This window comes from Alnus glutinosa, chromosome 4, assembly GCF_958979055.1.
Source record: "Alnus glutinosa chromosome 4, dhAlnGlut1.1, whole genome shotgun sequence".
Taxonomy (NCBI): domain Eukaryota; kingdom Viridiplantae; phylum Streptophyta; class Magnoliopsida; order Fagales; family Betulaceae; genus Alnus; species Alnus glutinosa.
This window is the reverse complement of record NC_084889.1, coordinates 18,602,947-18,625,119: the sequence shown is the minus strand read 5'-3', so window position 1 is coordinate 18,625,119 and position 22,173 is coordinate 18,602,947. Positions and strand designations below refer to the sequence as shown.

Sequence of the window (22,173 nt, the reverse complement as noted above, 5' to 3'; positions counted from 1 at the left end):
ACGGGACCGAGGCTGTGATACCAGCCGAAGTGGGATCCCCGAGTTTTCGTGTAGCTTACTACAATCCCGGGCTCAATGACGAAAAAGCCAAGTTACATCTAGATCTTTTATAGGAGAAAAGAGACGACGCTCAAGTTATATGGGCAGCATATCAGAATCGAACAACTCAGTACTTCAATAAATTGGTGGTCCTTATAAAGTTTCAGCTCAGAGATTGGGTACTCAGGAAAGAGAGCTTAATGACAAAAGATCCAACGGAAGGCAAAATGGCACCCAAATGGGAAGGTCCCTATAAGATAATAGGATGCCATCAAAAAGGAGCTTATCGTCTGATGACCGAGACATGGAAGATGCTCCCAAGATCGTGGAACGCCGAGCACTTGAAGAAGTATTATATGTAATTCTTTGTTTTTTCTCTACAAATTTTATCAACAATAAAGAAGATCTCTTTCCAATTCGTTTCAAAAATTGTGGAAGTCTAAGAAATAGCCCAACTTCCCCCCTCGAACGACTTGAAAGAGTTATGGTGGGGATACCCAGATAAGAATCCGCCCGCATCCTTTCCTCGGACAACCCAAAAGGGTCATGGAAAGGACGCAAAGGGAAGAAGCCCCTCGATTGGGGTTTTCCGAAGGGCTAAAGTTAAGAATTCGCCCGATTCCTTTCCTCGGACGACCCGAAAGGGTTATGGGAAGGAAATCAAGGCAAGAAACTCCCCAGTCAGTCCAAAACCGAGAGGAAGGAAGAATTGGCAGTCCCCACGAATTGATTGATCTCTGCTAAGAAGAAAGCAGCAGTCCAGAACAGAGTAAAAACACTTCTTCATCAAACTTCTCCAAAGATGATCAAGCTACATCAACATCCACCCGACTCCCAACCTCGAACAACTCAAAAGGGTTATGGTGGGGATGCTCAAGGAAGAATCCGCTCGAATCCTTTCCTCGGACAACCCGAAAGGGTCATGGAAGGGATGCAAAGGGAAGAAACCCCTCAGTTGGGGGTTTCCGAAGGGATGAGGATAAGAATCTGCCCGATTCCTTTCCTTGGATAACCCAAAAGGGTCATGGAAAGGATACAAAGGGAAGAAACCCCTCGGTTGGGGGTTTCCGAAGGGATAAGGCTAAGGATATCCAGAAAAAAATCCACTCGAATCCTTTCCTCGGACAACCCGAAAGGGTCATGGAAAGGATGCAAAGGGAAGAAACCTCTCGGTTGGGGGTTTTCGAAGGGATAAGGTTAAGGATATCTCGATAAGAATCCGCCCGAATCCTTTCCTCGGACAACCCGAAAGGGTCATGGAAAGGATACAAAGGGAAAAAACCCCTCGGTTGGGGGTTTCCGAAGGGATAAGGACATTCAGGAAAGAATCCGCCCAAATCCTTTCCTCGGACAACCCAAAGGGGTTATGGAAAGGATACCAAGACAAGAAACCCCTCAGTCGGGGGTCTCCAGATGCTATGAATATGGATCATCTAAATTCAGAGATAAGGAAATTGAAAGGTCAAGATTTCAATTCAGTGATTTCAATTCAGTGATTTCAATTCAGTGATATATAAAATCTTTTACAGGTTACAAAGATTTCAAAACGAAAGAAAGAAAAATTCAAGCCCAGGAAACAATCCTTAGTCCGCAGCTTCTTCAAGAGGGTCCTCTCGGGGATCCGGTGTGTCAGCACCCCAACTCGGAACATCAGGCATGAATTCTTTACCGAAGTCATCCATTTCTTGGACTGTTTCATCCGGAATACCTACTAGATGCGGCCCAACAGTTTCAGGGTCGAACTTATACTGAGGGTTCTTCACCAAAGTTCGAAAGTTTTCGAACCCCCAGTTGAATCCCCAAGCCTAGCTCTGGTCTTGAAGAAATGGCACATAGCTTAGCTGCTTCAGATAGCGCTTCAGTTTCACTTGGCCCGCGTCATATCTGGCTCTAAGTTTGATCAAAAGACTCTCCAAACGGTTCTGTGCCTTGACAACTTTGTCTCTTTCGGCCTCAAGCCTTTCAACCTCGGCCTTCAGCTTCTCCTTTTTGGCTTCAGCATTTTCAGCATTCTTGCACGCTTCGGAGCATTCGTTTTGCACGGCCCGCAGGTGAGAAGCCAGTTGATCTGCACGGTCAAGTTCAGCAAAAAGACTAGCAACAGAGCGAGTATACCGCTCATTTGCCTTAAACACTTCCTTTTGTAAACGAGCTTTAGCGGAGCGCTCCTCGGATATAATCAAGTCCCGAGAAGCAAGCTCTTTGTCCCTGGATTGAAGGAGAGCTTTCAAAGTTGCTACTTCCTTCTATAGACCCGAGAGTCGAGCTTGCACTTCGGGAGTTGGAGCAGCGGGCTGCACTTCTTGACGATTTTCATATCTTTGCTAGAGAGCTGTCATCTTCACCAGAAGCTATAAAAAGAAGGTAGGCAAATTTAGAATAAAGTGAGAAAAATTGGTTAAAACAAAAGTTTGTTTTTGGAAACTCACCTGGTAATGGGAGATAAGAATGCCTTGGGCAATTTTCTCTGGGGAGGAAGCCCCTGCATTTCCCAGGAACCCTTCGGGGATTAGGTTTTTTATGGCCTCCATCGGATGACTAAGAAGGCCTCTGCCCAAGACTTCAAAGGCTGCTGTAAGTCTAGAAGAAGAGCTAGGGCCCGCAGAAGGAGCAGCTTTTGTATTCGGGGCTGCCTCAGACTCATTAGGCCTTAATTCAGAAGTGCTAGCCTCGGTATGGGATCTATTTCTATCAGAAGCTTCAGGATGCAGATCTGCCTCGGGAGTAGTGGCCTCAGTATTGACTCTAGATCCCTCAGGCACTCCGAGATGTTGGCTCGCTTCGGACTGATCCGCGCCCCCTACTTCAAGGTCAGCACCCGGCGTATTCTGAACCCCCGCTTGCTGAGAACTTCCTGGCACTTTAGTACTTACCCCCCGGGTGTTCCCATTTGAACTTCGGTCTGATCAGGAGCCGTGTATGATTCTGGAGGGGTAGCATGCTCCATCTTGCAGTCATAGCTAGGGGGTGGAGGAGTTCCTAGACGCTCTGTTGAAGGAGTTCGAGGAGTATGCTTTTCCACCATGTCTTCGGCAAAAGCTTCGTCTTGGGGGGGTGCTAACATCCTCATCCCTCTCTTCAGCAGACTCTTCACCTGAAGAGGCAGACTCTTGTCGGACCTCCTCGGCATCAGAAGGCCTTATGACTGGCCTACCCCACATACATTCAGCCTCCGAAATTATTTCGGCCAGGTGATCTCGGGCACCGAATTTCTTTTTCCTCGCCGGGTTCTTCACCCGACGCATGGCTTGCACGGTACAGGCCTCAAGTATCGGTTCACCCTCCCCTTCTGATCTCTCTGGCACCGGACTTGTTGTTGTGGAGGCACCGGCGTTGGTTTCCTCAAGAGGAATATCTGAGCCCCGGTATGAGGCGTCAGAGCCAGACTCATCTCTTAGGGCAAAATGGGGCAAAGAGCCAGCTCCTCGGGTTGGGGAGACTTCCGGAACAAAACCCCGAAAGCTCGCTGATCCCTCTTCAGTGTTGGTTCCAGCCATGGACACCCTCGGAGAAGTTCTCTTCGCACCTGAGGCGGCCAGAGGAATGTTCCACTTTTTCCTCAAAGGAACATCCTCAGGAATTTCTTCAGCTCTGCCAGAAGGTCTCTTCTTGGTGACAAGCCTCGGAGATGGAGGTGCATCACTTCTTTTCTTGGTAGCTCCTCTTTTGGTGATCGTCTTCTTGTCCCTTGGATATTGTATCCAAGAAATTGCCTCAAATTCTCCTTTGTCACAAGGTTGTCAAATTCAACTTCCTCAAACTTCTCGGCTTTAACCCTAACTGCAGACCAGTCGCTTATCTTCATGACATCTTCCCAGTCGGATATGCTAATTGAAGGTTGTTCACTTCGGTTAGGCTGCAACAATTGCCAGGTCCGAGACATCCTATGGTTCTCAGGCAAAACAGTACCTTCGGGGCATTCCCATTCCCCAGATACTCGAAAGAACTGTTGCTCCCAGAACTTGTTGTTTGTCAACCCACTCTTAAGTTTGATGAATATAGGGGGGTGACGGACAGACAATTTGATCATTCCCTTTGAAGTCTGGCTCGGCCTATAAATGTTCAAGAATTGAAGAATCTTCATCTCCTTCTTCAATACTAGCCTCCAGAAGATGTACGAAGCGAATAGATATCTCCAGGCGTTGGGCATGATCTGACTAGGAGCAACCATTAGAAAGAGGACGAAGTCCCGTGCAATCTCCGGGAAAGGTAGTGGGAGTCCAGCCAGAAACATCCTTTCGAATAAAGTGACATCGCCGCCACCAATAAGTCGAGCCCCAAGGGCCTGATAGAACATCCTCACTGTAGGACGAATGTCATAGTTCAGCCATAGTACACCCTCATGCCTTTCAAAGAGGACGGTTTCCACCCTGCTCTCCAGGGGAGAAAGGTCTACGTGGCCGTCGGACCTTTTGGTTCGAACCCGAGAGGTAGGGGGAATATTTGAGGTACCTTTCTTGGGAGCCATTTCAGAGAGAGAAAGGAGGAGTAGAAGTTTCATAGAAGGAAAAAATTCAAAAAGATGGAGACAATGGTGGATAATGAAAGAGTACGAAAGTATGAAAGAGGATGAATAGTGAAAGCAGTCAAAACATTAAATATCCCCCACGCGTCCAGGATATCAAGAGGCGCCATCATTTCAGTATCTCCGAAAACTGAAGGGGTGTACGTTTCAGATCCAGAAATTAAATGTACCAACAGAGACGCAACCTCGAGAATATCGCTTCATGATTATAAAGGAGTGGCGGCGTTAGGGCTTCCGTCATTATGAGAAAAAGAAGCGGTAAAGTTCAAACTTTCAAAAAGGCGCGGCATTTATGACAAAAGTAATAGCAGGGTACAGGTTCGCAGGCAACAAATAATTCCCATAATTTCAATTTATTATTGAAATTAGAGAATTAGGGGGGTAACTGTTGGGGATAAAATCAACCCTGAGGACACGTGGATCCTGACCTTGAGTCACCTCAGTGTTACATCTCGGACATTCATCGTGACCCTGTATAGAAGGATTGTCTCGGTATGATAACACCTCGGACCTACCAAACTCAGCAACTGTGCGAAATATCCCGAGATCTCCTAGTATGGTCGGAGCGAACATATCTCCGATATTTACACCTCGGCAAAATATCCCGAGATCTCCTAGTATGATCGGAGCGAACATATCTCCGATATTTACTCCTCGGCGAAAAATATCCCGAGATCTCCTAGTATGTTCGGAGTGAACATGTCTCGGATATTTATGTCTCGGAGGATTGGTCGAAGACAACCGTCTCGGAGGTATCTTCTTAAACTCGACTAAGAAGTGATTAAATGTTAACAGTGCACTGGCATATTATCCCTGAAGCAAGAACGCTGCACAGTAGGACAAGGCCCATATCCCGGAAGCCTAGAGGCTAATCTTTATCCCATAATTAGTGGGATAAGGCTGTAATGGTATAGAACAACCATTGAAGAAGCAGAGTGCTATCCAATCCGGACTCTACTGTTTATTCAAATCTCCTGAAGATAAGGTCGAGATTCAAGCCCACTGGGACTCAAACTCCTAGTCCAATTGGGTTTCAAAAGTCCCAGTAGGTCTGTAACGTAACCATAAGCCTATAAATAAGACTATTACGCCAGGTATGAAAACACACAAATTCTCTGAAGCTTTGAGATTACTGATATTCTCCAGAAAATTTGTTTGAGCTGACTTAGGCATCGGAGTGGGCGTAGTCGGCACCCCCGACTAGTTATTTGTTATTTAGCAGGTTTCGAGGTAGGCCGATCGAGGGAAACAACGAATCACTAGGCGACACGTCACCATACCGGAAACTGTACCAATAACCCAAATTAAGGGAATACCATAAACAGACCATAATCGGCTAAATCAAGAAAACATGACTAAAGATCGGCAAACCCACATCACAGTACACACAGCTGTCCAAAATCCCACTCCACCGGCCAATCAAGACCCAGAAAATACCCAATCAACTTCAACAAGAAATCAAACTTTAACCCAAACACTCAAAACCGATATTGTGAATCCACCATGCGCGGGTTCAATTCCCGTCGTTCGCCCATAAATAACACAGTTCTATTCTCCTATAAGTTAATTATCCTATTTACTACGGCGACGAAGAATCAAATTATCACTATATTTATTCCTTTTTCTACTTCTCCTTCCAAGTGCAGGATAACCCCAAGGGGTTGCGGGTTTTTTTCTACCAATTGGGGCCTTCCCTTCACCACCCCCATGGGGATGGTCTACAGGGTTCAACATCCATAAAAATAGTATGAAATTCTATAAATCACAAACATCCAATTTATCTATCAATAACACTAAATAACTGGAATTTACCTTTGGGGATTTTCACAGAAAATCCATTGGGAGAATGGTGGAATTGGCTTCATGGGTCTCTGCAACGTCACTTGCTGGAAATTGCCTCACATCGCCGGAAATCACCCATTGAAAACCCAGCTTGCTCACCGGCGTCGCCCACCGAAAATCGCACCTCTGTTCCGCCGAAAATCGGCTCTGCCTCGCCGACCTAGCCCACCCACCGAAAGTTGCGCTCCAAGTCGTCGGAAGTCGCGTCCTCCTACGACCCATGGAGGACCGGCCTCCTCTGGTTCTCTCTTCTCTGGTTCGGTCTGGGTCCACCACGATCGGCCCTCTCTCTCTCTCTCTCGCTCTCTCTCCCTCCCTACAGATCTCTCTTCTCATCTCTCTCTCCCATTCTCTATGTTAGAGCATTCCTAGTAGGCTCACCAAATTTTACTCACCAAAATAGCTAAAAATCACTTTTTGTTATTCTGGTGAGCCATTTTTTTAAAGTTTTCCCAACAGTCTCACCATTTTAACTAGTCAATATTCACTATTCCATTTAAATAATAATTTTTCAGATTTTTTTATTATTTTTCTATTTAATATTTTTTGAATGTTTGTCTTTTCCTAACGGTCATATTTTTGAATACTTATCTTATTCTAATGGTCATATTTTAAAAAATTTTGCTTTTGCTAACGATCATATTTGTGAATATTTGTTTTATCCTAACGGTCATATTTTTGAAAATTTGTTTTTTTTCCTAACGGTCATATTTTTTAAAATTAGTTGTATTTCCTAACGGTCATATTTTTGATAATTTTTTTTTTTTTTTTCTAACGGCCATATTTTTGAAAAAAAATCTGTCGTATGCTTTACATAAATAAGACAATTTCCTCCACAATTATCATTCACCCCAACTAATACTTATTTCCATTCAATCTCTATTTTTACTCTATGGCTCGTTTCTTCTTTAAGAGTCCCTCTTTTCTTCCCAAAATCCTTCATGATGACTCTGATGATGATTTAGAGATAATTACGAGGGCGTTGGAAGAGGAAGGATCAACATCACATCGTGGTGGTACCCAACGTCGTAGGCACATCGTGCGTAATCCGTTGCAAGGCCACGAAAGGCTTGTGCTCGATTATTTTGCAGAGTCACCAATATACCCTCCTAGACTATTTCGAAGGAGGTTCCGTATGAGGCGTCCTCTTTTTCTTTGTATTGTATCCGAGGTTGAAGATTACGAGCCATACTTCGTCCAAGAAAGAAATGCAGCTGGAATACTCGGTTAAAAGAAGGGGAAACACAAAGGAAAATGAAAGAAATGAAGAAGATAGAAGAGAGTGTGCTGAAGAGATTAAATAGGCGTGGAAACAACTTGGTTAACAAGTTAGAACGAAGGTGACTCATAAGGATCAGTCATTAGCCTCATCATGAGAAGGCTAAGTCACAAGCTGAGTTATCAATTGAAATGATAAGTATATAAAACATAAAGATATTTTGATTAACCTATGATTAAATTTTATCTTAATTAGTTTAACCTGAGTTAATATAAAGATATTTATTCAAAACTTACTAATTACCTTTTTACCGCAAATATTTATTACCTCGAGTTTTTACCATTTTAATCTAACTCATTAGGATTATAATTTTAAGTCCGTTTAGAGTCTAATTCGTTTCATAGTAAATATTATTATCTCAATAATATTATGACATCTTATATATATTACACAATAATATTACACGCAGTAAATATTACACAATAATTTTATTCATCAATATTACTATATCAACTAGTATATTGAATAATTCAGTCTGTCTATTAATTAATCCAGCAATATTATTAGAGTTTAATAATATTATTCTTTATTTATAAAATCATGGTTTATAAATAATAAGACTAAAGAATGTTTATTTTCATCAATATTCATATAACCTTATTAATTTATCGGGAATAAAATATTGTGTCATAAGCCACGTATTTTATTAACAGCTGGACATGAATATTGTTTCCAACAATATTAAGTCATTTGAGTCTTGCGAATTGAACGTCAATTCTATACTTGTCCATTTTACGCAGTCTTAAATTCTAATTTAAGACATTTTATTTTATGACTTCAAATTTGGGGCGCTACAGGGGTCATTAGGTTGATTGGGGGCGATTTCTCCATTTGCCCGCACACTTTGGGATCGAGTTCGAGGCATTGGTCTTTTGTTACATGACACAGCCAGATTTTTTCATTCCCATAAATAGCACCAAACTGCTAATATAGTATAACCGTCGCCCTTAGACTTGACCTACCTATAAGATGAAAGGAACAAAGGGTGACTTGTTGGCGTCGCCAGCGGGAGCACTCCAGAGAGGATTTTTACTGACGAGAAGGCAATGCAATGATCATAGAAGATTTAATTCAACATACCTTATAAGGAAAGTATTAGTAGCGAGGACCTCTTATAGGGAAGTTGTTGATATTAAGGGGATTTTCCTCCATTCTAATATCCCCATGATGGATCCTTTACTTAATAGTGGTACAAGGACCCATATCGGGCGGCGTAGTTAATGACTTGCGTGTTGCGATTGAGTTGCCATATATGAATCCTTTGGCTAGGACTCGAAACACCCACCATTGGCTCTTCACTATTTGGTTTGCAGGCGGTCAACCGACAGTCCGCTTACGGGTCACCCCGGGTTAGTTAACCTTCGTCCAATGTGCATATTGTTGGTACAGTTTCCAGTACGGTGACGTATCGCCTTGTGATTTGTCGTCTCCCTTCGAATTGATTCAACTTGTGACCTGCAAAATAACAAACAACTAGTCAGGGGTGCAGACTACGCCCACTCCAATGCCTAAGTTAGTTCAAACTATTTATTTTCTGGAAAACATCAATAATCTCAGAGCTTAGAGAATTTGCGTGTCTTCATACCTGGCGTAGTAGTCTTATTTATAGGCTTGTAGTTACAGACCTACTGAAGTTCTCAAAGTACAATTGGACTAGGAATCTGAATCCTGATTTGCTTGGGTCTCAACCTTATCTTCAAGGAATTTGAATAAGAAAGTAGAGTCCAGATTGTGAAATACTCTCCTTTTTCGATCTTAATTCCATCTTATCAGCAATCTTATCCTATTGGTGATGGGATAAGAGTCAATCCCGGAGATCCAGGGAGTGGAGTCTTATCTCTATTCTAATTCAATCGCAGATAGGAACCTGTGTCCATGAATCTTGGACATTGAGTTCTATGGATTCTCAAACACTTGTTAAACCTAAAACAATAACCTTGAGGCGATCATTTCGTATACTGACCAACTTTCCGCCAGGGGAATGTCCGAGACATGTTCGCACCGACCAAACTAGGAGATCTCGGACAATTCCGCACTGTGCAGAGTTTGGGAGGTCCGAGGTGTGATCTTACCGAGATGAACTTTCTATACAAGGTATCTGACACATGTTCGAGGTGAAAATATTCGAGGTGTCCCGCGGGTCGGTTCTGCCGTTCGAACCTCTGACTGTCACAGAATCCACGTGTCTTCGGAGTTGATTTTATCCCCAACACATATTGTTAGATTCCTTGACGTCATTTGAGGGACTCGATGGTTGCAGGTTAGGGGAGCCTATCAATTCGGGATACTTGAGGGGGACCAAGGGCCAAGTGGCAAGCCAGCGGTATTGTCTATCACCATAAAGTTTGAAAGTAAAAATATCAAGGTAGTAGCCTCAACATTATCTTCCAGGACTAAAGTTTTTGGAGAATACAGCAAAAAACCTATGTTTTCTCTCCACCTCTGATAAACCCTCCGAGCCAAACACCATGGGAGGGAAGCTCAAAGCTTCCTCCCCTTCTCTTCCGGTTTTCTTCCCTTTCTCTCCCCTTCCCATCTACTCGCGCTTTCCATGAGGCCCCTATCCAACTAGAGATCCATCTAGTCCTATCCGCCTCTTTGGAGGCTGTTTATCTACTTCTTTGTGTTTTTCGTTTCCACAACGCACCTCCCCTGGGTCATTTGCTGGATTTCGTTTGGTTTTTTTTTTTTATCCAAGTTTTTGAACCTAGATCTACACTTCTACTCCAGATTTGGAACAACACATTGTGCTGCTTGTCGTCCTCCGCCTCCGTCGACACCAGCCGCTTTCCTTCTGGACCTCCCTGCCACATAGCATGGTTTGCACACGCCAGAGAGTGCTTCCCACTCACCGGCGAGTGACAGCTTCACCCATCCCTCTTGCCTTTTCTCGCCCCTGCTGTTGGCAGGACATGATTGTTTGCAGCAAAATCAACCAAACAGAGGTCGTTCAGTGTTGGCGCGTGATCTACATGCGTCGGCACCGACGACTCCCAACCAACCGGTGCCGTGTTGTGGTTGTTTTTCCACTTTCGTATTTCTGGACTTTGTGTTTTTTGTTTCTTTATTTTTCCTGTAACTATATCTAGGTCCTCTGGACTCTTTGCACACTTTTAACCACCTTTACTGGTGACTCAGGTTTCTGGCATCCGTACCAAAAATCAATAGGTCGGCGTCATCGCGCATTGCCTCTGTGTACTTTTATTCTTAAGTATTTCTTGTCGGGTGCCCAGCCCTAATTTGTTGTTATTTTTCTTTATGTTATATGTAGTTTTTTTTCATATATCTACAAAATAAATAAATAAATATCAAGGCAGTACAACTGTTGGGGACTAATTGTATTTTTCCCATTAATTTGTGGAAGATATTTAAAGCCCATTTGACCGAGGACTCGGAACTCTGATGCGCCCAAGTGAGCAGCAAGCTTTGGCAAATTGACAAGCGAAGTTGGACGCTCATGCACGCACCTACCTCACACGCCCTCTTCGTAATTCTCAACTCCTTTCCAACCACCACGCCTCCAATTCCCTTTTGTTTTTTTCGCACTATACCAGACAGACTGCTTTCATCGCCCCTCGGCGGACTTTCCCACGCTTTCCCAACACTCTCCCTATAAGGCTATAACCCCCCACCCCACCTAACCCGATCGCCCCTCTTCAAACTCTTCGCCTTTCTGAAAGAAAAAAATGGCCTTAGCTTCCCAAGCTACCAACACTAGTCTCCTCCAAAACTCCTTCATTCCCTCCAAGCCCCTACCAAAGCCTCAAAATTCCATTCCTATCCCTCCCTTCACACCCCACAAAGCTCGGCACCCAACCACCGTCCGGTGCTCCGTGGCGGTTGCTCCGTCGTCCGTGAAAGCGTCGAGAGAGCATGCGGTGAGGTCGGTGAAGGCGCGCCAGATCGTAGACAGCAGAGGCAATCCGACGGTGGAGGTCGATCTGATCACCGACGCTCTCTACCGATCGGCGGTTCCCAGTGGGGCCTCCACGGGGATCTACGAGGCCCTCGAGCTCCGAGACGGCGATAAGAGCGTTTTTGGAGGCAAAGGCGTCCTCAATGCCGTCAAGAACATTAACGAAATCCTCGCTCCAAAGCTCGTCGGCGTCGATGTCCGGTAAATTTTAATTTTTGTTTTTTTTTTGTTTTTTTGGGGGTTGAGATATTCTTCAAACTATGACTAGCAGCTCGTGTTTGTTTCCCTGGAAAATGAATTCGTGAAACTTCTTTGTTTGTTAACGTGTTTTTGGGGTGTTTCTTTTTATTTTTAAGAGTATTAAGTATTTTTTTTTTTTTTTTTTCATGTAAGTGAGTATTCTGTATTTGAATTGTTTGATAATTTTTTTTTAGTTGAGAAATAAAAGATCGGAACAAAAATGTTAACATTTACCGAGAAAAGATTCGATTTCAGTAAAAGTGGACTTTTTATCTATAGTAGTAGCAACTAGGAAGTTGTAATATGGAATCAAAGAAAAGGTCTGGATGTAAGCCACGGTATGTTCACACGTTTTTTGGCTGTAAAAAAATTATTTACATAGAGAATAAAAATAAGTATGGATGTTATGGAAATGGAAGATCCTGAAAGAAGTGCTCATTGTTTGAAAAGTGAGAACCATCGAATCCGAAGGTTCTGTGAATAACATTAAGCGACCGTTTAAAATCCTTCGTAACCGTTAAATGGGATTGCTGAGAATCTAAAATATCTCTGGGGAATTTTAATTTTTTTTTTTTTTTTTTTTTTTTTTAAAAAAAAAGGCCTATCATTTTAAACAAAGAGTACCAATTTTTGTAAATACTGTTTCGTTATGCAGAAGTAGGAGATTCAAAAATAGGAAGTGGTTGTGAACAAGATCACTGTAACTGGACTGTCATACAAACAGGCTGCTACTGTTAACTCTCCTTGTGTGTTGTGCTTAGCTCTCTGCCTGTTGAAACCTAAGCTTTCTCAATTTTGTGGCCTTGCTCTTTGCTTCTTGTGGACCTGGATGTCTGTTTACATATACTGTTAATGATTACAGGTTGATTTTTCTTGTTTGTAGGTTATATAGCTCTGACATTTTTGCCTCTGTTTAACAAGGAACCAAGCTGATGTGGATGCTATTATGCTGGAAATTGATGGAACTCCAAACAAGTCAAAATTAGGTGCTAATGCATTATTGGGAGTATCCCTAAGTGTGTGCAGAGCAGGTGCAGGAGCAAAGGGGGTGCCCTTATACAAGCACATCCAGGAACTATCCGGAACAAAGGAGCTTGTTATGCCAGTTCCAGCTTTTAATGTTATAAATGGAGGCAGCCACGCTGGAAACAGTCTGGCCATGCAAGAATTTATGATATTACCAGTAGGTGCGAGCTCATTTGCTGAGGCATTCCGCATGGGTAGTGAAGGTAAGCAAAATAATTGGTTTCTTGCCACAGTTGTCTTTTTATGGGGTATTGTATCTGCCATTGATACTATTTTAGAACCATGCACATGCCTTCCTTTTCTGGTTGGCAATCTGATTGTTGGATGTGAATCAATTTGGAGTACAATTTCGAATTTGATATTGCGATTTATTTTCCACACTTATGGTTTTGATGCAAATCCATGGATCACAGCTAATTGAAGACTTGCTTTGTCATTGACATTATAGTTCTTAGATTTTTGTATAATTACATCAATTACCCATCATCAGTAATAAGAAAGCTAACCTGTTTATCTTTTGGATAAAACAGTTTATCATATACTGAAGGGAATAATTAAGGCCAAATATGGGCAAGATGCTTGCAATGTGGGAGATGAGGGGGGATTTGCTCCCAATGTTCAAGATAACAGGGAGGGCCTGGTGTTACTCATGGATGCCATTGAAAAGGCTGGTTACACTGGCAAGGTAGGAGGCACTAATTTAAATTATATTTTTGTTTGCAACGTACTTATCCAAAAAGAGTTATATTTTTGTTTGCAACGTAAATTTTTCAAGTTAAATTTTTGGAATCCAGATTAAAATTGGAATGGATGTTGCGGCATCGGAGTTTTTCACTAAAGATGGGAAATATGATCTAGACTTCAAGAAACAACCAAATGATGGAGCTCATGTGCACTCAGCTCAGAGCCTTTCCAAACTCTACAAGGAGTTTGTTAAAGAATTTCCTATCGTGTCCATTGAAGATCCCTTCGATCAAGATGATTGGAGCTCATGGGCTTCACTACAGTCTTCAGTTGACATTCAACTCGTAGGAGATGATTTGTTGGTCACAAATCCAAAGAGAATAGCTGAAGCCATTCAAAAAAAGGCTTGCAATGGCTTACTTCTAAAGGCAAGCATCTACCCTCATTCATTTTCTGATTCACTCAAAAGGAGTTATGATTTTACATTTTTCATTTTTTTCCTTTCCTCTTTTGGTTGAACGCCTTTCTTTTTTTAGCTCACTGTCATTGTTTTCTGCATTGTCCTCCAGTTTCCTTTTATCATCCATTCATTGTTCCAGTGTTTATCGTTTATAAATTTACATGGATTTATCATGTGAGAGAGAGACAGGCCATGTTGATGCTGCATTTAGCTCATCTTTTACGCATTCAATTGCAGGTTAACCAGATTGGTACAGTGACTGAATCTGTTCGGGCAGCACTTGACTCTAAAGCTGCAGGTTGGGGTGTCATGGTCAGCCACCGGAGTGGTGAAACTGAGGATAACTTTATTGCTGACCTTTCTGTTGGCTTGGCTAGTGGACAGGTTTTTTAATTTTTGGACTCTTCAACTTTGCCATCTCTCATGTCTTTATGTCATTTCTATGAAGTTGACCACTACATGTTCTGTCATGTAGATCAAAACCGGAGCTCCATGCCGAAGTGAGCGGTTGGCCAAGTATAATCAGGTAAACTGGAAACTTTAGTTGGTTATCTTCTCTCTTCCCTTTTGAGAATTTCTTCACTCTTTCTCTATAGCCTCCTTGCGATAATGACATGCTTTTCCAGATATGGACAAGATGTCTGAATTTGATAAAAGAATAATAATAATAATAATAATAATAATACAAAAGAAGATCATGAATATATGTGGAGAATTGAAATAAGCTAGGTTGTATGTTGTGTTATTGCATAATCAGGAATAAATTTGAATGCCTATGACATAGATTATAGTCTATTCAATCAAGTGGATCGCATGAAGACCAAATTCTAAAGGTTGGTCTGATTGCATGGTCCAGATCACCAAATTTCAGAAGTATTTGACTAGCAAAGACTAGAAGTATTAGAAATTAAAAACTGAGAGGCTTACTTTTTGATAGTTCATTCTTCTAGTTCTACTAGACTCCAACGTGAGCCCATATGATCTTTTCTAATAGGTATCCTGAAAATCGTTCTTGTTAATTCTTTACTTAAAATATTCCCAGAATACATATACATATATATATATATATATCATGATTATTACTCATGTGACCGGACTAATCTCATGTTAACTTCCCTTTGTTTCTGGGATTTCAATTTGATTGCAGCTTCTCCGCATTGAAGAGGAACTTGGAAATGTGCGTTATGCTGGTGAAGCTTTCAGATCACCTTAGGGAGAAGAAAGAGCCATTTCTCAATCTCCCAACCTTTTTCTTCTGCAATAATAAGGTAGTGGATCAAAGTCAAAGTGGGGATGCCATTTAAAAGTCTTGGAGACAAATTTTTGGTTGAGCCTATCAGCTTATTTAAAAAAGCATTAGCTGATCAATTATATTACATTCTGAATTGAAACTATAGTTGTGTGTGAGTGAATAACAAACAAGGTTGTGCTGTTTTTTAAGCATCTATTGAAATGTTTTGTCATGCTGCTTGCTGTAACTGTAAGGGCATAGATCGGTATGTTCTTCACAATGGATGGAAAAATACACATATGCCCTCGCATCCAACACATTTCAATAAAATTAGAACAAAGCCTACATGCGACCTTCATTATTATCAAACAAGTTATGCACACCCCACTGACCGCCAGAAACATAATCAATCAGTATCAAACGAAAAGGTTACGAGTCTCTTTTTCGAGCAAACGTACACGTACGGTTTATACCCCCCCATAACATAAACCTCTGCTTCTTGAAACTAAACAACAGCCCATTCACTCGATCCTCTCAGGCAAAAACAGAACGGAAATTTTAAAATTAGCCCTTGGGGTTTTATGCTATGACAGATAACTCCTTCAGATTTCAATCGCAGCAAATAACTCTACGTAGAATACTTTTATAATACATATTTCCATCCGTACAAATTCTCGCTATTTTTCCCTCGGTGTCATTATGAAATTACGCATTTATCCTCAAAAATTATAAAAACCATACGGGTGGTTAGCGCCTTTTTTTTATTTTTAGTTTTTTATGGTAAATGTGTAATTTCATAATGACCCCATCAAAAAAAACGGCTGAAATTTGCATGGAGGGAGATATTGATTATATAGGCATACACCACCACAAGTTATTTGTCACAATTAGGGTTGTAATCATGCCGAGTATTGCCTCTTCGAACTCGGCTCAACTACATCAGGCATGTGATCAGAGTTTTCAAAATTAATTTGTTTGAATTCAACTTGCCAGGACCATAGCTGAATTCCCAATCGAGTATTCGATTGGTTTTTTTTTTTTTTTTTTTGGTACGCTTCATCGTTAAGCAACCCTCCGCCCCCCCCCCCCCCCCCCCCCCCCCACACACAAAAAAAAAAATACACTTAAAAAACTTAGAAAACTAAAGAGAAAATACAAAGCGTTGGGCTACCATCAACCAACCCTCATGCGGTAGCCACTTCCTCCTACAATTCAACACGTGGGTTGCCTGGGTCTATGACTATATGCGGCGTTTTGTCGCTTCCTCCTAAGGTGGTTGTGCACGGTCGCATGCGTCGCTGATGGACGCGCAACATAAAATGAGGAGCGACGACCGATCAACATCCAACGTAGAGGAAAGATGCACGGCAGATGGCGCTAAGACGCTGAGCTATCTTTTTTCTAAGCAAAGAGACACTGAGAGAAGTTTAGAAGGTATGCAATGGGTTAGCATGTAGTGTTTCTGAAGGTAGAAGAAGAGAGAAGGTCAAACAATTGTCATACATTTGGAGAAATAAAGGGTAGAAATGATAGATTTGAAGTATTCCTGAGTAAAAGGTGGGGGGGGGATTTAAATTTGCTGAAAATATAGTTATGTTCGTGTACATTTAAAGATAGAAGGGAGATTGAAGAAAAAAATAGGAAGGGAGCTAAAGAAGAGGAAGATGGAAGATTATTTGTTCAAAGGGTTTCCACTTCATCAACAAATCTTGTGTTGTGGAAGTGTGATTGATTTATTGCTTATAGTGGTTTGTGTTATTATCATTGCAATATTTTTAATTTGATCTAATTTGTTTATGTTACTGTATTTGTAATTGTGGTTGTTTTGGGGTTGGAACTCGGTCCCTAGTTCCTTACAATTGGTATCAAAGCCAGTTCACTCCTTTTGGAGTAACGTCCTTAGTATGTTCCTTTACCCCTTGTGTTATGGCTACTTCTCGGTCCCTTAGTGTTCGGAGTAATGATAGGGACAAGAAAGAGAAGGATACTCAAGGCATCAAGTGCCATGAGTGTTTTGGTTTTAGACATAATCAAGTGCTTTTCCCAAAGTGTATGTGGTCCAAAAGAAAAGCCATGAAAGCCACCTTGGAGAAAAGGATATCCATGGCTTCTTTCACCTCTTTGACAAGTGGTGGCGGGTCATGTGTGGTTGACCCATGTGACCTTAGTGAATCATTTCAAGATGATTTATTTTATGAGGAAGAGGCCTTGTTTGTCAAGAAGTTTGGAAAATTCCTCACGCTCATAAGGGTACTAGCAAGAACCCTTCATTGAATGCAAAAGGTCAAGCCATGAATGCCTCCTTATGTGATGATTTCGAGTCCAATGACTCCAAGAACACCAAGGAGAAGAATGCTAATTACATGGCTTTCACCACCTCTATGAAGAATGCGGATGTTTCTTTTGTTTGTGACCCTTATGTGCTTGTTGTGACTTGTGAGGATGAATCACAAGGTTTTGAGGATGAGGAGATTTCCAAGAGGTCTATAATCAGCTTCATATGAAGTAGGAGGAGGTAGTGGTTGAGAATGAATCTTTGTGTGCTAAATTGCATGATTTGAATGTTGTTAATGATTCCTTGAGATATGAGAAATCAGTGCTTGTGGATAAAGTTAAATCTCTAGAAGATGACCTTGTTATTTGCAAATCTGATTTTTCTAACATTTCTGGTATTGATTATGATTGTATCTTGAGTTCCCAAAAACCCATTGGTTACAAGTGTGGATATGTTTTTTTTATAAAAGTGCTTCCGCTCCAAGATCCACACATGTCAACAAAGGGATTTTTAATCTTGTCCCTCTTTCTTGTGTTGATGATGTTTGCGCTACTGCTGTCAATAAGGGAAAGGGTGCCTTAGTGTCGATGGAACTTTGTGCTACTGTTGTTCATGCATCCTAGGACATGAATTTTTTAGTTTGTTTACATGCATATTTCTTGTTTTGCGAGTCTTTAGATTTGTAATGTATATTTGTTTTGTGTGCTTAGTTTTTAGAAAGAAAAAAAAAATGAGAGAAGACCATGATGGTTAGAATGCGCATTTAAAGTATCACAATTTACTCTTGTCATTCATTGATTGGTTCACTCATATTGTCATGTGTATACCTTCTTGCCTGAAAATTTATATATATGATGGATTTGTTTAGTGTGTGTGCATTTGTTCTTAATGGATTGTTTAAAGAATGTCATCTTCTTGCACGGTTGTTTCACAAGCTTGAGGCAGGCTACACATGTAAGATCGGGTAGACATTCTTGTGTAGAAATGTGATTTACCCAAGTTCAAATTGACCCTGCAAGTCGAACCTATGGCTAAATTTTCATGGCATCACCTTTTTCAAAGACATGCAAAACTTAATCAAAGATCAAATGTTTAAAAAAAAAATATAAAAATAAAAAATTGCTTCTAAAGTCCTTGTAGAAAGACGGTGTCCAACCATTGCCAAAAAAAAAAGTGAAATTCCTACGAGATTTAAATTGTGAATATACCTTGGACAATTGAGAAGGAATTGGTGTGTAATTATTTTTTTGGGGACCAGGGAAAAGGGTTTGACTTTTATTTCTCATGGTTTACCTCATTTTCATGTGAGATATGTTGAGGTCCTTGCATACGTAAGCTTGTGTCCTCACTTGTGGAATTTCTACGATTGCCTTGGATGTGTTTTAAAAACTATCATGTATATGGAAAAAAAAAAATTGTGCATTTTGGTACACATTGTAATCATATTTGGTGCATCATTGTATATGACTATCACAAGTGTGTGATTGAATTTCTTCAAAAAATGCATGTGCTTGTTTATGAAAAGAAGAGAATTTTGTTTCAAAATATGATTGAGATGTGTCTCCTCAATCTTGGTCTCTCACTCTCACAAAAATGTGTACTTGTCTCAAAACCTTTTTGTTGATTGTATGTTTCATTCTTGTATGCATTTAGAGTCTTCATCTTGTTTTGCATCTCTTTTCATGCCTTTTAGATCGTAGGTTTGCATTCGTCATTCTTTTGCATATATCCTAAGATTAAAACTCAATCTGGAAGACTTGATGATCTTCGTTTCTTTCTACCTTGAGTTTGTGTTTGTATTGACATTGCATTATAGGACATGATAATATGCATCAGGATTCCACATTGTCTTTTTTCTTAGCCTTTTGGATGTGTGTCTCATTGTGATTATTGTTTGAACTTTGATGATCATTCATTCAAGTTTAAATCATATGACTTGTTGTAACGACTCCCCCTTATGATATAATATTGTCCGCTTTTGGCTCCCTAAATTAGATTTTCCAAGATGTCACCCACCTTGGTACTACTCTCCCATAAACACGCTCAATTGCGGAGTTCTAATAACTTTATGGCCATCGCAACTTTAAAATGCATTATGTCAAGAAGTGTGCAAATATACTTAAAAGCACATCCAAATTATATTCTAACTTAACTACTAAACAAGGCTCCTCACCTTTACATACTTTTTTTTATCATTTTTATATTTGTGCTACAGGGACTAATTTAGCATTCGTATTTCATATTGTGCTGCTCGAACTAGTAAACTGGAAAATCAACATCTTCAATCCTACATAAGATGGATGAGATTGTGGTATATATAGAGATATATATTGTTTAGCTAAAAGCATAATTGTTTTAAGCAAGGACAAAGTGGCATAATTTGGAATGTCCAATATCTAATGAACAATGATTAAGATTAGTCCAACTCTATCATGGATTTAGTATATTATATCTTCAAACTTGTACTCAATCTTCAACATGGCATTCATTCATTAATTTATTTTGCCAAGCAACGTGATACATATATTAAACAAAATGTCCAATTAGTTACAAACTCTAGTATCATTAAAGTGACTACTTATGATGTAATATTGATTCCCATCCCCGTGGCTAATTATGTTGGTTATGTTCTCCCAGTGAGAGCTTATAGCGGAGGATTCTATGGGGAGATATTGTAGATACAGACCAAAGACCACAGAGGAGCCGAGAAGCAAATTTCTTAACTTGCTTCTGTTAGGATTTTTTGTTAAACAAACTCTTGTCATTTTATTATCGGTGCTGACATGATAGATTGACAGTTTCCATCAAAATTCAAATATGAGTTATTTGTCATTTTTACTTGCCACAAGAAAGTTTAAGCCATTTTTTTATGACAATTGCTAAAGTGTCTACCAGCGTCCTTCTCGAGTCCTTCCCGATGAGGTGGCATTCAATTTTTTTTGAAAAATTTGCATTGTCCATATGAGTTGCAGCTCTTTTGAGATTTAAAAAATAAAAATAAAATAAAAGAGTTATTAAATACAATTTTTTTTTAAAAAAAAATTAAGGCTTCTCTCTCCACATTCCTCTTTTCTCTCTCCCTTGTTTCATCCATGGAAATTGCACAGCTCCTTCTCTCTCTCTCTCTCTCTCTCTCTCTCTCTCACAGAAAACAATAGATTTGAGTCTCATCTCTCTCTGATTTTTCCTCTAACCCGAAAATCAAAACCCAAATTTGATTCATTGTAACGAACTTCTAGTGAGCTTGCCACTTGGATGGACATGTGGGGTGTCAATGGACGCCTGCCAGGAATAATACGCTGTTGTTGGTGGCTAGCTAGAGCTTAGGCGCATGCAAAATAAGTTTTGCCTTTTTTACATACGATCTCGTTTAGTCGTTTAGACTTGTTTTGAATTCCTGATAGGGGCAAGATGGCGCTAAACTTTGTATAAAAGGGAATGGGTAGTTTTGTAAGGATTCATTCAATGAGTTGTGAACGAACTGAATTTGGAGGTTCTTTGGCTCCTCGAATTGCCAAATTCTCTCAATAAAGTTTGCTAAGCTTGTTCTTCCATTGTTCTTCTCTTCTCTTTTCTCAATTTCTTCCTCTTTTCCTCTTAATTGCTTGAAGAATTACAGTAATAGGATCAAACCTGTTACAAGTGGTATCAAAGCGCTTTGATCCATCACTTATGTTCTGCTTCGTTCTTCGATGATGACTCAAACACGATTGGCGACTGTGGAAACACAGGAGTTACAAGACGGATTTTCCACGATCCAGATGGACATGGTGGAGGTTTAGAAAACTCTCTAGCAGAATCAAGTACATATGGAGGATATGATTCGGAAATCGCAGGTGGGTCTTATCTGCCAATTCTGAGCTATGCTCAAAAGGAAGGAACCGGAGATTGGCAATGATAATGCTCGAAACAACCGCGACGGAGCTCGCACTGGCGACGATCATGCTAGAACCAGTCGTGACGGCACTCACTCTGATGATGCGCTACTTTATTCACATTCTTCCGATGAGGCTTTCCAACCTAGGCCTTTACGCCTAGATTTTCCTCGATTTGACGGTGAGGATCCAGAAGGTTGGTGCTATCGCAGATAGGCAACGTTTTACAATTTATGGCTTTCATTTGGAAGGCAAAGCCTTAGTTTGGGTTCAGGCATTGAAAAATGATCATGCCACTAATTAGGCTGAATTTTTAACAACTCTGCAAACTAGGTTCGGAAAGGGTTCATATGACGATCCTATAGAAGCTTTGATCAAATTGAAACAAACTACTAGTGTAGAAGAGTATAAGTCTCAATTCAAGACTTTAGCTAGCCGTGTTATCGGTTTATTGGACTGCCTTAAACTTAGTTGTTTCTTGGGAGGTTTAAGTGTTGACATTCGACTTTCTGTTAGAGTGTTTCATCCGAATACCATTACTGATGCTTACTCTTTAGCAAAAACCCAAGAGGAGTTGCTATTGAACAGTAAGAAGTCAGCTAAGAGTCCTTGGAGTTCTACTCAATATAGGAGTACTCAATCTGTGACTAGCTCCTGTAATCCTAAAATGACTTTGCTAGGGCCACCAAAGACTTATCCAAACTCCATGATACAGGGGCATATAAATGGAGGGGATAACAATAGGGATGTAGTTCCGGTCCATAAAATTTCTCCTGCTCAA

The 22,173-nt window shown here is 40.7% G+C and overlaps 2 protein-coding genes across 2 annotated transcripts; one reads left to right on the top strand and one right to left on the bottom strand.

Moving 5' to 3' along the window:
* Positions 1-1,844: 1,844 nt before the first annotated feature.
* On the bottom strand, positions 1,845-3,536 carry LOC133866195 (uncharacterized). The gene is made up of 3 exons (XM_062302736.1): positions 3,062-3,536; positions 2,469-2,941; positions 1,845-2,285 (listed from the first exon to the last, which is right to left on the bottom strand). The coding sequence occupies exons 1-3, from the start codon at positions 3,534-3,536 to the stop codon at positions 1,845-1,847; spliced, it is 1,389 nt and encodes a 462-aa protein (XP_062158720.1).
* Positions 3,537-11,103: 7,567 nt separating this feature from the next.
* LOC133866442 (enolase 1, chloroplastic) lies at positions 11,104-15,478 on the top strand. Its single transcript, XM_062302972.1, has 7 exons — positions 11,104-11,802; positions 12,763-13,070; positions 13,398-13,552; positions 13,662-13,979; positions 14,249-14,395; positions 14,487-14,537; positions 15,159-15,478. Exons 1-7 carry the CDS (start codon positions 11,372-11,374, stop codon positions 15,222-15,224), a joined length of 1,476 nt encoding a protein of 491 aa, XP_062158956.1. The 5' UTR covers positions 11,104-11,371; the 3' UTR covers positions 15,225-15,478.
* Positions 15,479-22,173: the final 6,695 nt, after the last annotated feature.

Bases quoted from the DNA above. Each gene is read 5' to 3' on its own strand.
- LOC133866195 (XM_062302736.1), bottom strand. From the start codon at position 3,536: ATGGCTGGAACCAACACTGAAGAGGGATCAGCGAGCTTTCGGGGTTTT. The intron at 2,942-3,061 runs GTGGAAAAGCAT...GCTCCTGATCAG, and splicing joins AAGCTTTTGCCGAAGACATG to ACCGAAGTTCAAATGGGAAC. The intron at 2,286-2,468 runs GTGAGTTTCCAA...TCGGGTCTATAG, and splicing joins TTCTTATCTCCCATTACCAG to AAGGAAGTAGCAACTTTGAA.
- LOC133866442 (XM_062302972.1), top strand. From the start codon at position 11,372: ATGGCCTTAGCTTCCCAAGCTACCAACACTAGTCTCCTCCAAAACTCC. The intron at 13,553-13,661 runs GTAGGAGGCACT...TTTGGAATCCAG, and splicing joins AGGCTGGTTACACTGGCAAG to ATTAAAATTGGAATGGATGT. The intron at 14,538-15,158 runs GTAAACTGGAAA...ATTTGATTGCAG, and splicing joins GGTTGGCCAAGTATAATCAG to CTTCTCCGCATTGAAGAGGA.